General features: G+C 39.8%; 2 protein-coding genes across 3 annotated transcripts; one reads left to right on the top strand and one right to left on the bottom strand.

Moving 5' to 3' along the window:
- Positions 1–404: 404 nt before the first annotated feature.
- On the bottom strand, positions 405–10974 carry pth3r (parathyroid hormone 3 receptor). Its single transcript, XM_085284535.1, has 13 exons — positions 10909–10974; positions 7625–7730; positions 6092–6202; positions 5794–5918; positions 5139–5233; positions 4882–5035; positions 2991–3144; positions 2857–2917; positions 2705–2771; positions 2518–2612; positions 2275–2416; positions 2124–2165; positions 405–2024 (listed from the first exon to the last, which is right to left on the bottom strand). The coding sequence occupies exons 1-13, from the start codon at positions 10972–10974 to the stop codon at positions 1554–1556; spliced, it is 1689 nt and encodes a 562-aa protein (XP_085140661.1). The 3' UTR covers positions 405–1553.
- A 1735-nt stretch (positions 10975–12709) lies between these two features.
- On the top strand, positions 12710–16072 carry taco1 (translational activator of mitochondrially encoded cytochrome c oxidase I). 2 transcript variants are annotated; one of them, XM_085284536.1, is made up of 6 exons: positions 12710–12791; positions 13002–13281; positions 13376–13482; positions 14233–14366; positions 14977–15139; positions 15458–16072. In XM_085284536.1, the coding sequence occupies exons 2-6, from the start codon at positions 13005–13007 to the stop codon at positions 15665–15667; spliced, it is 891 nt and encodes a 296-aa protein (XP_085140662.1). In that variant the 5' UTR covers positions 12710–12791; positions 13002–13004; the 3' UTR covers positions 15668–16072. The 2 variants fall into 2 exon arrangements, with proteins under 2 accessions (XP_085140662.1, XP_085140663.1); XM_085284537.1 differs by having other exon boundaries at positions 12750–12791; positions 12963–13281.
- The last annotated feature ends 419 nt before the right edge of the window (positions 16073–16491 follow it).

Raw genomic sequence — 16491 nt, 5'->3', positions numbered from 1 at the left:
AGATAGCTTCCTCTCCCTCAGCATTTTTGTGCTGGAAGTTTCTTCCTGTTAAAAGGGAGCTTTTCCTCCCCTCTGTTGCCAAGTGCTTGGTGAAACGGAGTTATCTCATTGTAGGGGGTCTTAACCCTACAATGTAAAGCATCTTGAGGCAACATTTGTGATTTGGCATTATGTAAATGAACTAGACCATGTTTCAATTATTTATTTCTTGAATTCAATTAAATATTTCTTGTTTTTCTCTGTGTTTGGTCATTTTTTTCTTTATGCAGCTATTCCTTAGCTTCCAGTTATGTTTCACTGCCACTGCCAGATAATTAAAATCCATAAGTCACTTCCATTACTGCTGTACAGTTTATTTAAAATACTCCCCAAAACATTTCTTAAAATACAAGTGTTAAATTTACACATCATAAACACAGAACATGATTCTCTTTTAATGGGCATCTAAAATATGTACAGGTATGGTTTTCTGTCTGTTTCTCTGCGAATGCCGGTGGATTGTGGCTTAGAGGTTTGTCACTCCTGCTCCAGGTCTCCAAATGGCTCAGGTGCCTCTGTCTGTGAGTCAAAGATTGAGGGGAGTGTGTGAAATTCTGGACAGTGTTGTGAGGGCGTTCAGGGCAGAGGTTATACGAAAGAAGGAGTTGGAGTTTTGCCTGCATGGGGCGAGAGGTTCACGCATCAGCCTTCAGGGTCCTGTCAGACTGATAAATAGGTCTGCAAACCTGGACAGCGACAAACATGAAAATAAGTCCAGACATGCTGTCTAGGTGCCTTTAAATCTAATCTCATTGTGACATTTGGATTGTAAAAAGCATTCACACCCTCATTAATGTGTGGCTGATATGTGGAGGTGTACATTTAGGCAGGGAAGGGCTGTAGGAAGTGCAGTTTGAACAAGGAGGTCAGTGTGAAAAATGCAACACAGGAAAGACGAGAAGAGGGAGAAAAAATTCTCCCTATTTATACATCCAGGTCTGTCCTTTGACTTCTCTGAATTCTTTAGTTTAGGATTTCTCCGTTCACATCAGCTTGAAAAATCCACAACACATCCACACACAAAAACATCTGTCTTTATGACATGAGAATTTAGATTTAGAGTTCTTAAATTGTGGTCCAGTCACTAATGGTAGCCTATGAAAGGATGCTCGACTGTACCGTGACAGCTTATGTCATACTATGATGTTGCAACCCTGAAATCGAGACCAGTATTGTATTATTATCATTATTTTTATCACACAACCATGACACTTACCACTATAAATATAACAAGCAAACTCTGATTAGCCATATTACAAGCAAGAATTGGATTGGATGCATGCATTTCTTTCTACTGTATGTGGCTCTGAGCCATTAAAAACTTCCCAGCTTTAGTCCCCAGATTTGCTTTTCTATAGTAACTAAAGTCTTTCAGCACCCTTTCACCAAATTAAGATGCCTTTGGATTCCCCTATTTCTCAAAATCCTCATCTAAACACACATAACAAAACATAAAGCAGTGCTCCTAACTGAGAAAACATGTAGCTTGCCGTGATATTTCAAAGTAGCAGCAATCACAAGATGGTCTCCAGCTCTTTGGGAGATAAGGAGCTGATTAGATCTTCTTCTCTGTGGCTTTTGCGGTCATCATCTCCTTTGTTGGCTTTGGCTTCTCTGGTAAAACCTCCTGACTCAGCACCTTCTGGTTTCCACACACCCAGCTCCTGCTGGGGGCCTGAGGCCTCGCTGTCAGTCGAAGTGTAAATACGTAGGTTGGTATGATGGTGGGGGGGAGTTGTGGAAACTTGACGTGGCAGTGGGGGTCTGACCCCAGAACCAGAGGCTCCACCTGAGCCAACCACCCCTCCAGCAAAGGACAGAGCTCTGGGATTGGCAGCAGACAGGCACACGCTGTGGGTGGTGGTATGTGACATCATGCCGCCGTAGTAACAGCTGCCTCCGCCGCTGCTGGTGATCCTCGCTTTCTGCTTGAGGTCTAGCACCAGGCTACGTCTTAACCAAGCCTTCTTTACCTCGGTTTGCACCTGGGAACAAGATTTATTTAATTTTAGTTCCTTTATTTTGTTTACCAGATAAAAAAATATATATAAATATGAGTCGATTCTGTATTGTAGCTTTATTACCTCACCATTGCAGAAACAGTAGATAAACGCCACAAAAAACCCCTGCAAAGATATGAGATTTTATTCAAAAGAATCAGCTTTCATTATCATTGCAGTTGAGCTTACAGCATATAATTGCATGCAGTGCTTGTTTTTATAAATGTGTCCTGACCTGGGAAGAGTTGAAGAACATCTCGTAATGCATCTGCACCTGCCACAGCAGCCCAGTGACCTCAGTGTAGGGAAGAGCCATGAACACCATGTAGTGAACTCCAAACAAAGGCATGAGGACTAATGTGGACTTGAGTAGCTTCCTGCAGAACAAAGAGTTTATTTCATTGATGTTTCTTGTCAAACAGATGGGAGCTTAAAGTCCAGAGATTAAAAACATCCACTATTTTCCTTGGAGGGTTACCTGTACTGCTGTCGGGGGTCCAGTTTGCCCGTGTTGGTTTCCCACAGTTTAGAGGCCAGTACACGAATGATGTTAATGAACAAGAGAAAATTCACCTGCAGGGAAAGAAACCGAAATCCAGATTTAAAACATTATACTCAGAATATCAGTCTTTAATGCTCTTCTGATTTAAATCCCCTTTTCTTACAACAATCGCAGCCAGAATAGGGACTTGATAGATCCATTTCAAGTTTCCGGCACTGAGATCCCAGCATCTGGAAAGAGCCATGAATCTATTTCAGGGAGCATTTGTTGTAGGAGTGTAACGTAAACATAAGATAAATGGATCACATGACTCACTGAGTGTCTGCCAGTGAAGCTCGTGCGCTGACCCAAATGGACACAAACACAGCTGGAACACCTATGACGAGCACATGGGACTATTAGAAAAACTGGCATTAGTCCAAAGTGTCACCTGCCCCAGTGTCACTTACCCCAGCCAGTGATGGTGAGGGCCCACAGGTAGTTCTTGTCAGACAGGAAGGCCATGAAGATGAGACTATGGAGGTACAACCCCTCCACCAGGATCCAGTAATGATTTGTTGCCAGGAAGTACAGGAAGAGAGTAACAGCTGCTTTACAGCCAGCCTAATGACAAAAACAGAAAATATCAGCAAAACTTGTGATAATACATTCACTGATCACTTTGTTAGGTATACCTGTTCACCTGCTTGTTAATGCAAAAATCTAATCAGACAATCTCACGAGAGAACTCAGTGCACGATGTAGACATGGTCAAGGCGACCTGCTGAAGTTCAAATTGAGCAGCTGAATGTGGCATGGTTGTTGGTCCCAGACAGGCTGGTTTGAGTTTTTCAGAAACTGCTGATCTACTGGGAATTTCCCACACTACCATCTCTGAGTTTCTACTGAGGGTCAGTTCTCTGGGAACTAAAGTATGCAGAAGAGCATCTCTTAAGGCACGTGTTGAACCTTGGGCTATGGCACCAGAAAAGATCACCGCACTTCTGTCAGCTAAGAACATGAAACTGAGGCTGAAACGTTGTGTGGTCTGATTAGTCTCGGTTTCTGCTGCTACAAAAGTAGGGCAGGTGGTGGTAGGGTCAGAATTTGGCACAAATCACCAGATCTCAGTCCATTACAGCAGGTGTGGGCGGTGGATTCCTGTTGTGGATGAAGAAATGAGAAATGTGCTGTAACTGTCATGTAATGAGTGTGTGGCGAACATGGAGTGGACCCAGATGCAGGACTGATCAGATGGATTTAAACTCAAAATGTCAACTTTATTAAGGTGGAGGAAACAAAAGATAAACAATGACTAGGCAGAGTAGAAACTGATAAAAGTGACTGATTGAGATCACACATAAAGTGAAGGAGAACGTGATGAAGAACAGAGGAAGATGCAGACAAATAATACACACGAGTGTAATTTAGGGATGTGGAAACGCATGGGAACAGAATCATAACTAACAAGACAAGGACGTCATAACTCAACATAACACATATGAGACAGAGGACTATCAAAATAAAACAGGAAGTAACACGCACACACACACACACACATACACGCACGCGCACACACACACACACACACACACACACACACACACACACACACACACACACACACACACACACACACACACACTGAGACTCAGACTAAGGCATGTGAACTTGACACTGGGACTCGGGATAAACTCAAAAGGAGACATGACAGGCTGGGGAGACAAATGGAGAGCACATAGAGACAGGATTACAAAGTTATTAAATAGACAAGACAAAAACTGTAGACAGCCATGAAGACAAAACACAGAGAGACCAGACGAACACGGTGACATAACCAGAAAGAAAGAGTAAGAGTAAGAAAACAGAGATGAGAGATGAGACTAGGACAGACTGGACAGGAAAGAGGCATTCACATGATAAAAACAAGAAACTGGAAGTATAAATACTAAAAACTCAGAGGCACTAGGAAAACTGAACTCAAAAGTAACTAATGCAGAAAACTAATGAAAATCTCTTCATTCCAAAAGAAAGAATCCCAAGACCAAAACAAACTCAAAACACTCTGTCAGAGACCCAGCATCCTTAGGCAAGCTACTAAGCCCACGGTGCTCTCTGATGCATCCATCGGAGTATGAATGTTAGATAAGTGTAGAAAAAAAGTTCTTATATGAGTGAGGTGTTTTGAGTGCTTATGTGCAAATATGGTTTGTTTAGCTTTGCAAACAGGCCATGCCATTGTGAACTACCGCTACTGTGCTGACTGCCATACAGCCGATAGTCTTGATCACAATGAAGTATTTAAAAAATGAACAAAACTGAATAACTGGTGATAAGAAATAATGCCACGTTACAATTTACCATATGGGGCTTCTGTCCTGTAAAGTTGGGCTCAGCTTCACTGCCATCAGATATGGAGTAAAGCACAGCGTCCTTCACAAAGATGCTGACCGCTCGACAGATGAAGGAGGTGAAGAGGTGAACGTGGATGTAATTGCGTGTGCAGTGGAGACGCCTGAAAGAGAGGAAGACGTCTTTGGATGCAACAGACTGAAGTCCGGAGATGCTGTTCGGTTACAGGTTTATGGATCAAAGCTCGTAAGCTGTTTTCTTCTTACTTGAAGTAGCAGAGAATGAAGACTGCCACCAGCAGGGATGCGAGAGAAATGGAGTAGCCGATGGTGTACATGAGATGGAGTCGCTCAAACACCTTCTGAAACACAGCAAAACATCTTTTCATATCTGGAAACAGAAGTGACTGAACAGATTTGAACACATTGGTAATTTTGTATCTTCAGCACAATTAGCACACTGGAGGGAAAAGGTCTTTTGAAGACAGGCCTAGAGTATTTTGTAAGAATATGGCCGGTTTACACATATTCTGTCATGTAAAGATGCAAATGCACACTTACACATTACCACAAGAATCTTTAGTGAACCATCAAAGCTATAAACATAGAGATTTGACACAAAGACTAGCATAGGGGGAGTGTGGCTATCCCTTATAGAGAAAATTTCGAATCTAAAAATACTAGCAAAAACTTGATGTAAAAAAGAAACGATGTATTGTAACATAAAACCTTGTAAAAGATCATTTGTAACCTGGGCGTAATAAAGTTGCAATACTGAAAGAGCTAAAAAAACAAAACAAAACAAAAAAAGAATATGGCCGTTGTTGTACTGTCTTCTAAAGAAGTTCTGTCTCTTTTCTGCTGTTAGATAAACGTGCACAAACAGATTAATTCAATTAATATTTTCAACAAATGCACACACCTCCTCGTGGCTTCTGTGATTGAAGGTCAGGTATCTGGTGCATTCGCTGTAGTTTGCCCAAGTGCGGTTGATGCTTGCCACCTGCTCCCAGTTGCCTGACACATCACACTGACGGTAGGCTCGCCCTGTCCATGGGAGGGCAGGACATAATGATAAATTTTTTGAATAAGGAAATCTTTGATTTTATACTTTTCAGTTGCATTTTTCTCAAAACTACTGCTTCCTGGTTATTGAGGTTGAAGGATGCTTTTTATACTGTGTAGATGATCAGATGCTAGTATCTCTGGAGCTCTGCTACCTCTGTGGTTGAAGTCATAGATGTACTCCGGGCACTGAACTGAGACCAGCTGACCTGCTGTGCTCTGTGGCCAGCAGATGATCCCATCCCACTCTGGGGTGCAGTCGCCATCTTCAACAATGGTGTGAAAAAAGTGTTAGCAAGCTGATAGATCTGTGTATAGTTCACACATTGTGCCACCTAACGCTGTACTTTTATTCGTAGACTGCTCTTGAGTAGCTTTGCATGATTCAAAACTTAAAATAATCCTCAGTGATTTAAACTTCAGTTCATATTTTATCTGAAACAGGCCCCTCCTTGACTCACAAGGATAACTTATACATGAGCTGCCCTCATTATCTAAAACCTCTCCATGTTTAATATCAGAGGTGAAAATCACAGAACAACCCACAACATCAGTGTATTGCAATTTGTATCTTTTTGCAATATACTGCAATATATTATATTCCAATTCATCACCTTTTTTTTAAACTGTTAATTATTTCCTCAAAGTTAGTCACCTCAAGGTGCTTTATATTGTAAGGTAAAGCCAGAGAAAACCCCAACAATCACATGACTTCTACAAGCAAGCACTTGGCGACAGTGGGAAGGAAAGCTCCCTTTTATGTGAAACAATTCAATACAGCTCTGCAGTATTGCCACACAACAGATTACAATACTATGCTGTGTCGATTTTTCACCCCACCCCTATTTAATACCACTGTAAGGGTATATATGTGGTACACAGTTAAGGGGAGTATAACTGGTGCATTTGAAATAAACATAAACAGAAAAAATACATATAAACACAAAAGTATACCCATATACCTATTAATCTTTTTTACATGACCATAATGTTACATCATTAAGTTACCGAAATACTAAATAGGATTTTAATGCTGCTACCAGACAAAGTTTAGCTAATTTAAACTTCTTTAAATCACATTTGGCTGCTTTTACCTGTAATAATACATCATATAAGACCATTATTGTCTTTTTATGGCACTTTTAGCACTCCATATATAGATTTCCTTCAATATTGGAGGTAAAATTGTAAATGAGCTGATGCATAAACATACTTGCTTCCAATGCTTCCTCAAGATTGGTAAATCAATAAAAATGTAACACTTAAAGCTTGAGTCACATTTCCTGAGAAGATTTGTAATATTTAATAATACCGCATTGAATCAGCTTATCAAGCATCAGCTTCTCCATCGCATTTCCAAATTAAAAATGCCTCGCTGTGTAATAAAAGAGATATTGGAAAGCAGGATATTGGACTGGGTGTTGCATCTGATCCTAAATAAACAAGTGATGCAATAAACAGTTGATCTAATTGTGTGTTTGGACGTGCACTCACTGACCGCCTGTTAAAAAAGGCTCTTATTTGACAGGACCTTCTTTGAAATATTAAAAGTCAGACATACTTCCAGTGTTGACTGCTTTTTATTTCTAACTGGAGGCTCACAAAGTCATAGAAAGTATTCAAAACCGGGGGGAAAGCAGTTCCATAAAGAGGCACTCTGTATAGTGTTTAAAAAGAAGTCCCCAAACCTTTAATGAGGGGCATTTGTGCCTTGATGCTCCTTTCACATCTGGCATGAGCACCAATCAGAAGGTAGATCTGCTCATCCCGTGTGATGACATCATCAGAGTCAATCTGTAAGAAAAGGAACAAAAAAGCATCACATGAATTATGAAGACACGCCCACCAAGTTCTCAGTAATACTACGTATAGATACATTATTGCATATATGTCATTTCAATGGTAAACAATAGAAAACAAGATTAATACATAATGATCAGCATAAATCATGTCATTTATTTATACTGAAGGGCCATATAACCCATCTATGCATCGTTCTGAGATGATCCTCATGAAACTCTCTCTGAAGTGATTCATCAACCACAACCTCTCCCAAAGATCTGATGTGCTGCCTCCAGGTGTTGTGAAATAGTTGTGTGAGAGTGCGGTATGTGATGATGGCCCGCCAGGCCCTTTATTCACAGCAGCTGGGCTGCCGCTGGCCACACGGGGATCTCATCCTCGGGGGCCATGCTTGTGTGAACCGGTCAGCACAAGCAGCTTTGTGTTCCCGGGTGCATTTCACGACTGAGCATCAAAACTAGCAGAGCATGAGAACGGTTTGGCAGAGGGGAGCAGCGGAGCAGACAGAAGATTTGCAAAGGAAGAGAAACAAACAAAGCAAACTGCCACCTCTTCAAATTATCGAAAGTCCTTTTTTTCTCCTTTAAAATTCAGTTTTTTTAATTGATGCTTTAAGGGCCTTGTAGTGAATCAAATGGCCTGGAAGTCATATAGACGGACAGACTGTATTAATCCCGTAATTACAGCAGCACAGGGATCAGCAAGAAGTACAAACTAATAATATGAAACATTGAAAAACAAAATAAAGAAGAAAAGAAATCTAGTATAGAAATTAAAAAACAAAAAAACCATATAAGTAATTTCTACTGTCATTCAGTGGACTTTGGCTTGAATAAAAGAGGTGAGTACTGACTCTCACATGCTAAAGAAAACAATTTAGTTGATTTATAAATTACCATGTAGGTAAATGAATACAACGTCACAGTGAAATAAACTGCAGCTGGCTAAATGTTTGTTTCTAGTAACGCTGGACGCTGAGCAGCGATCATTCGCTGTAGAGGTTTGATTAATGTTTACTGTCAAGCAACCCTTTGAGTAAATATAGAAAATCGGAGGTTTATTTATTCAGATAAATAATCATTTAAACATTGTGCTTATGTAACAAGATTAATTACTTAAAGTTACCATTTTGGGCATAAATATTTTTTGAGTGTATAAAGATGCAAAACATATGTCTGCTTTATAATAAAGGTGAGAAATCCTGTTATCAACATTGCTAATAGATAATAATTGGTAAACAGAAGTAATACTAATACTAATGGTAAATAATTGAAATCTTTAACAACGTGTAACTCTGAGGATTTGGTACTTTGACTTGTTTTTCAAATTTTATTTCAGTGATTTTAGGAAATGATAGATCTGAAAAAAAAGAAAAATTGATTTATAAAACTTTATTAGATGTTACTTTTGCAATATAATGACTAAGCAGAACAATGTAAAGTGGAGGAAAAACGGTCTATCATATCATGTATGGACCAACTTTGAAACACAGACTATAAAGTTATGAATACCATTGTTGGTAATAGCTGTAGTTGTGCAAATGAATTTCAAAGGTTCAGCTACACAAGTCAATCAACCCTCAGACCTGTAAATGCTTCTTCTAGAAATATCTTTCCACAATTTCACTGCACTTTCATTTCTTGCCTTTTTGCTCCTGATCGAGCGCACAGGTGAGCCGGTAGCACTGACACGCTGTGAATCGCTCTATTTTCAAGATTATGTTTAATTTTTTGCATTGGAGAACTCAAGACTAGCTGCTTATGTGTCCTCATCAGTGCTTGGTTCTGAACCACATAAATGAAATTAAGAAAAAGCAACATTAAGAAGCTAAGGCACCAGGTGGCAACACAGACTATAGGGGGCTTTTAAAATGTGTTAATCTTATAAGCAACACATTTTTAAAACTGGGAATGGGAAGAAACTTGATAAATAAATAATTAAAATGTTTAAAATACATCTTATATGTTTAAATATTCATTTACTTTTTATGTCACAGGGAGCCACTGGAGATTGATAAAAGGGCCGCGTGTGGCTCTGGGAGCTGTAGGTTTGAGACCCCTGGTTTAGCATATCCAGGCATCCTGTGTAGTTCAAACCCTTCACTGTTGAGTGGATTGGATCTAACAGAGAAGTTATCTGGGCCTCTTAATACAGAAGGGGAGCTTTTTTGTTTTTCTCCCGACACAAACTGTTTAAACTGCCTTAGCCTCCCACCTCCATGATCCTGTTATCCTGTCCGAGATCAACACTCAGGATGGACACGGGGGAGATCCAGAGATGAAGAAGGGCACTTACGGTCACTGTTAGCATGCTTCAGTCAGCGAAAGGTTAAAAGGGTCAAAGCTGATTATGGTTTGTGAGGTAAAGCAGACCACAGTTGACTTCTGATAAAGGAGAGGGATGGTTCTTGTGCTGCTGTGATGTGAAGTTTTTTTTCTCTGCCTCGAGAAGAACTATATTAATATATCCACTTTTTATATGAAAAGAAGTATTTTTCTACTCAATTAAATTTCTTATGAGCTTTTTTATAATTTGTCTCAGTTGTCTCATGGTTTGATGCGAGATTCACTCAAAATAGAGGAATGGAGGTGGGTTAGAATACTTTTTATTTTCCTCAGCAGGACTGCTGGAAAACTTATTCCTTATCACCCCATCAGTTAACTAAGAAGACACTGTCATCTCAGTCTTGCTGCTGAATGTCTGGCATGTTTCCTGAAGCATTAAATAAATCTAATTCAAAGCATCAAAGCGGATCACAGATACATGAAATTTTCTAACTTTGGCCCAAACTGCAGCAGTGCGGATGTGTCATGTCTGACTCAGGGTCATAATAAAGTGTAAGATATGCTGCTGCTGTGTGAAAAGTTTAAATTTAGGACACAAGACGCAAGTGAGACTAAGAATTTATCTACTGCTCCAATCCGTTTAAGATCATTATTAGCCCTTTTAAGTAAAGTTTGCTTTGAAAAAGCTTACATTAGTAGAAATCATCAAGAAAATTCAATATCTGGGTTTAAATTGCACTTATTTGACCTCATTTATGTTAACAGTAAAGCAGCAGAGAAATAGCAGCAAACCAGGAGTAAAATATTTTCCCCTGACAAACCCCATCAGTGAATAACTGTTCAATAATTAAACAATTTAAATATTATGAATGTAGTCAACTTACCAGCGCTGAGGCTGTTATTACACCGTGGAAAAAGTAAAAAACAATAATTCCTTGTGCAGACAACATGATGTCTCTCCAGCTGAAACAGAACAGCACACCTTTCACTCTCAGATCATTTTATCCTCTTCAGGTTGTGCTGAAGGAACTTTGTCCTAAAGTTAATGTTCTTCTCTCGTGTCCCATCTGTGCTCCTTTATTAGTCAACAGGAACTGTGTTTTGGAGTCTCTTGAGGTCCAGAGTTTTCTGCATGAAGCTCAGTTGACATTACTAATGAGTTTTGAGGGGCTGTCTGTGGTTGGATGATCTCTCTTTGGGGAAGAGAGGAGCACTGAGGAGGAAACCTCCTCCTTCGCTGCTCTTAGGACTGTTGGGATGAGATGGGTTGGCCTTGATATGCTGTGGCTTCCATTCACTTAACTCTTTGCTCTCCTCTGCTGTCATTATCTCTCTGTGCTTGACATTTGGCTTGTTTGTCTGCCTTAACCTGGTCTTTTCTATTCCCACTAATAGGACTCTTAGTTTTTACTAGTAACATAATTTAATACTTGGTTTACAGCATGAGTATCCCGCACTGGGAGACTTTAGAAAGCAGTGATACAAACCAGACTCATAGAACTACTTACCACACCAGTTAAAGTAATATATATTACATAATATATATTCTGATATGCATGAATGACAAATGCACAAATTATATGACAAACATTGTTTTGACAGGCATTTTTGAAGAACTTATATTTGTATGCATGGTGATAGTCTGCTGTACTCAGTGGTCCTCAGCCACAATCAGAAAACCCAGAGACACTTTAGATTGCCATGGTTTTACTCTATCATATGTTTTCCTGGTTCCATACATTTAAAAAGTAATAAAGCAACAGATAAATAAATAAATAAATAAATAGGAAAGTGAAGATGAGTCTGCATTCGATAAACAATACCTCTGACTTATCAATAAAGGTGTCTCTGTCATCTTTTATTTTCTACTTTTTCTACTTTTTTTTTTTTTACTGGTTTGAAGTTGTTCTAGTGAGGTAGTACCATCTTGTTTTGGGGGTGCTACTGGTTTGTGACCTGCTGATGATGTCAGATGTTCACTTTGTGATGTCAGACTTTATCATATGTGCTGCACTTGAGTTGTTTATGTGATGAGAAGCTTGCCCACATTTTCCAACTGTCTGGACTAGTGAATGATGAAGTTTGTTCAGTTTGTTTCTTATTTTTATTTCTTATTTATTCTCATCCCAAACCAGTCGCTGCAGGTGCCTGCTCCTCCCTGAGCCTAGTTCTACCAGAGGTTTCTTCCTGTTGCCAACTTCTTGCTTAAAGTGCGTCATGTTATTCTAGGATCTTAACTCCACAATATAAAGTACTTTGAGACAACATTTGTGATTCGGGATTATATAAATAAAACTGAATGGAAATGAATATTTTCTGTGTTTGTTGTGCGTGTTTTGTAATCCTTTCTTTTTGTTTTCCTGACTATTGTTGGTTGTTCGGGTTTTCTTTGTATTATTGTAGGATCTTTACCTTAAAACATAAAGCGCCTTGAGACGACTGTTGTTGTTATTTGGCGTTTAATAAATAAAAATCTTTTTTTTAATTCATTTTACAACTACTAAAGACAAAATTGGTAAGTGAGAATGTAGTTATTAATTCATTAAATGTTCTATTAACATTTCCGTAACTCCTGTGGTCAGTTATTTAAAAATATATGTATAGTAATGCACACTATTACGAATTTACTGTATCACAAATGTCATGATTTAAAATAATTTAACAGCCTTTATTTTGACAGGTCCGATTCCGACGTCATCTCAACCCGGAAGTACCGGTCTGACAACAAGGGCAGAAGCAGCTGCGTGCTCTCCTGACTTGTCAGCTCGTAAGTTGGAAAACTTCAGACAGTTTTTATTATTTACTGTGGTTACAGCAAAGTTTGGAGCTCTCTCCCTCAGACGGAGACTTTCAGCTCACTCATTAAACGTAGTCTTTGCTCCACATTTCCCACGTGTGGGACTAATAAAGGTTATCTTATCTTATCTTACATGTGCAGCAGGAGCGTTCATGTAGTTGTGTGTCTGTGTGTGTGAAGGGCATGGCGGCTCCGGTGCTGCTGCTGTTGAGAGCTCTCCGCCCCCCTGTGTCCGCGGCTTCCAGCAGGTTCCCGTCTCTGGAGCCAGTTCTCCCGCCGTCTTCATGTGTGGTGTCCTCAGGGTGGAGGACTCCTCCTGCCCGGACACTGCAGCTGTGCCCCGCTTTGTGTGCCGGACATAACAAGTGGTCAAAGGTGAAGCACGTCAAGGGACCAAAAGATGAGGCGAGGGGGAGGATGTTTATGAAGTTTGGTATGATGATAAGAATAGCTGTCAAAGGTACGTGAGAATGGGTTTTGTTTTGTTTAATCGGAGCTTCACTGCTTTACGGTTTCTGATTGGATAAAATTTCACTTCTGGTTGTCATCCTCAGAAGGTGGATCTAACCCAGAGCTGAATCTAAATTTGGCCCACATACTGGAGCAGTGCAGGAGCAAGAACATGCCCAAAGCATCCATAGATGCTGCAGTCAAGAGTGCGGTACGTTGATAACCTTACTGGCACAGAGATACAGAAAGCATCTGTGGTGCCACTTCAAACAGATCCTCCCCAGTGTGAGCACAGAGCATGTTTGCAGGTTACCTGCATCCAATAGTTTTTATGCATTGTTTAGCCGGGTAGCAGTCTTAGGTGAGGGTCATTAAAAATCTATAAATATATCAATAAAATGTGACACAGTTAAGAACAAGTCAATGGAGAACACACAGTCCCCGTTTTATCCACTCTTTTAGATTTAATTTTTAAGATTTTCTTGCTTGTTTTTAATTGTTTGAATTGTCCTGCCCCCTTATTTATCTAAGCTTTTAACCATCCACACTCCATTACAGCACTAAGGTCAGATCAGATGATTCTGGATGCTCTTATCACAGGGCTAAAAAATAACGGGCATCTGGCATTTTCAGCTTTAGGCTCTTCCCTGTGGAACCACCTACCCCAGAATATCATTAGAGACCTTTGAGTTCTTACTCAGAACTCACCTGTTTTCCCTGGTTTTTAATTTGATTCCAGTAACAGTTGTTTTAAATGTGTTGTACTATTAATTCGCAGTTTGCCCATCACAGAAATCTTAAAGCCTGCTGTAAATACAAGAGTCAGTGAAAATCTAATGTGGTGGTGTACAAAAATATCAAAAAGTGTAATTGTCCAAATACTTAAGAACATAACTGTATGTGTTATTTTTTGTGATACTGTGCTGCAGTCATCTTCTCGTCTTGTGTCCTGTCTCTGCAGGAAAAGGCCAAGCCAGCATCTCAGCACATGTTTGAGGCTCGGGGACCCGGCGGGTGTCTGCTGCTTGTCGAAGTCCTAACCGACAACAACTCACGCACCCACCAGGAAATCAAACGCCTGCTTAACAAGAATGGGTCAGGCCCGGCTTCCTGTAGTCTCACCTTTCTGTAACTGTGTCAGGTTTACGAGCGTTTTCACACCATCGCCGATGGTTTTAGTGTTAACCTGCTCGACATGTACTTAAGGTTAACAGATGCATCAATTTTCTCTCACACAAAACAAATCCCAGCTGTATGCAAAATCAGTGTTAACAAATCTTAAGAGATTACCTGAGAATACCTTGATAAAATATTCAAAACATGCCAGAGGAGCAGTGTTTTAATTTTTAAAGATTAGGAAAAAAAAAACAAAGAACATGGACAGAGAATATCAGATTGTTATAGGACATTTCAGGTTTCTACACACACTATACAAAAGATTTGTTGTAAAGTAGCCAGTAGATGTCCCTCTAGTTGCAGGAAACAGCAGTGATGAAAGCTTAATAGTATGTTGTAATGTATGTCTTTATTAAAGATTGTATTGCTGGTATAAGTGATGAAAAAACAGCAGGGAGATGTATTTAAGCTTGCTTGTTTACTACTAACATGTTCTTATTGTTTTTATTCTTTTATTGAAGAAGTAAACGTATCTGTTTGTAAGCCTTCGGAATAAAAACATTTTTTTTAATTCTGCTTCCATCCTCAGGGGGATGCTGTCAGACGGAGCCCGGCATAACTTCCAGAGGAGGGGAGTGGTGGTCGTGCCAGGTCAGAACATCACCACGGAGAGAGCACTGGAGCTGGCCATCGAGGCTGGAGCCGAAGACGTCCAAGAGACGGAGGATGAGGAGGAGAAGCCCCTGCTGCAGGTCGGACATCAACCTCCAGGAAAATGATTTCAGTTTTGATATGTGCCTTTAAATAACTGATTGGAATGATTTAATTCTTCGAGATACCGACAAACAGATGTTTTTTTTCAGTTTTCCATACAGTACAGTAGAACACACAACCTTCAGATCTGTCCTCAGGTTAAATACAGTTCAGTTTGTGCATTCAATACAAAATGAAAAAAGAAATACTCAAGGTCTCTGAAATGTAGAAATCTAAAAAAATAAATAAATAATTACAATATTATAATAATAGGTACAAATTTTATTTAACAGCTTGATCTACCTCTTTGTCTTTAGTTTCTCTGTGATGTGGCTGACCTGAATAAGGTGAGGGCCTTGTTAAAGGAGCTAGGAATGGAGGTTTTGTCCTCTGGGCTGGAGTTTGTTCCCCGCACACACGCACCCCTGGACGAGGATCACCTCGATGCTGCTTCAATTCTAATAGAAGCCCTCAATGACTGTCCAGATGTAGTCAAAGTGTGGGACAACATCCAGGCTCACAGCTGAGGACTGTCTCTGGACACTAGGTGGACACTAACTGTGGAATATTGGAGACAAAGGATTTGCCAGCTGACACCTCATGGGTGCCGATACTGCATGTTATCAGTAAGAACAGAGTCTTGAAATTAAAATTGAGAGTCTGAAAGTGTGACTGTATTAGCCTTATGGATGTGGTCTGTATGTGGGGGGGAAGCCATCCTGAAATACACTGTGCTGTGGGAAGTGAACTGCATCTCCATACTGACGAAAGAATTCATCATGTAGGTTTGTAAAAGTTATTAAAAGAGGTGTTTTAATGAGTCCTTTTTGATTGAACATGACCTCAAAGTTAACCTTTGGACTCATAGAAGGAACAAGTGTTTGTGGATTAGCACGGATCAGTTTAAAATAAAACTTCAGCCCTCATCCAGACATGAGAGACGGCTTTGAGTAATGCTTTTGTCTAAAATCTGTTTTCTATAATAGTCACAGTAGAAACATGCACAATAGACATGCTGAAAAAAGTGAAAAAATGCAAACAACAGGACATAACATGTTTTTATCCTCTGGGCCTCCAGGTCAGAAGGTCACACTTTAACTGGCCCACAAAAAAATCTTAATTGATTGGCTTCCTATAGTCCCTGCTTCATCCATAATACCTCGTCATTAAGAGAAATGTGTTTGTAAAGCATCTTTCAAGGCCAACGTCAGAACGTGCCTGGCAACAAATGAAAAAAAATTAAATACAGTATATCAGATACATGAACAACACAAAGTCTTACATATAAATACTCAAATGCCTGTCTGAGTAGGAATGTCTAGCCTTTTTTAAAAGCCTCTTCTGAATCAGT

Source organism: Mchenga conophoros, linkage group LG8 (assembly GCF_057382185.1).
Source record: "Mchenga conophoros isolate Kocher_MC1m ecotype Shallow Benthic linkage group LG8, M_conophoros_male_GT1.1, whole genome shotgun sequence".
Taxonomy (NCBI): Eukaryota; Metazoa; Chordata; class Actinopteri; order Cichliformes; family Cichlidae; genus Mchenga; species Mchenga conophoros.
The sequence above is the reverse complement of the archived record's forward strand: the minus strand, read 5'-3'. Positions and strand labels throughout refer to the sequence as shown.

Excerpts from the sequence above, each read along its gene's own strand:
- pth3r (XM_085284535.1), bottom strand. The coding sequence starts at position 10,974 with ATGTTGTCTGCACAAGGAATTATTGTTTTTTACTTTTTCCACGGTGTA. Across the intron at positions 7,731-10,908 it reads TAATAACAGCCTCAGCGCTG|ATTGACTCTGATGATGTCAT; the intron begins GTAAGTTGACTA and ends CTTTTCTTACAG. Across the intron at positions 2,417-2,517 it reads GACCCCCGACAGCAGTACAG|GAAGCTACTCAAGTCCACAT; the intron begins GTAACCCTCCAA and ends TTTGTTCTGCAG.
- taco1 (XM_085284536.1), top strand. The coding sequence starts at position 13,005 with ATGGCGGCTCCGGTGCTGCTGCTGTTGAGAGCTCTCCGCCCCCCTGTG. Across the intron at positions 13,282-13,375 it reads GATAAGAATAGCTGTCAAAG|AAGGTGGATCTAACCCAGAG; the intron begins GTACGTGAGAAT and ends TGTCATCCTCAG. Across the intron at positions 14,367-14,976 it reads CGCCTGCTTAACAAGAATGG|GGGGATGCTGTCAGACGGAG; the intron begins GTCAGGCCCGGC and ends TTCCATCCTCAG.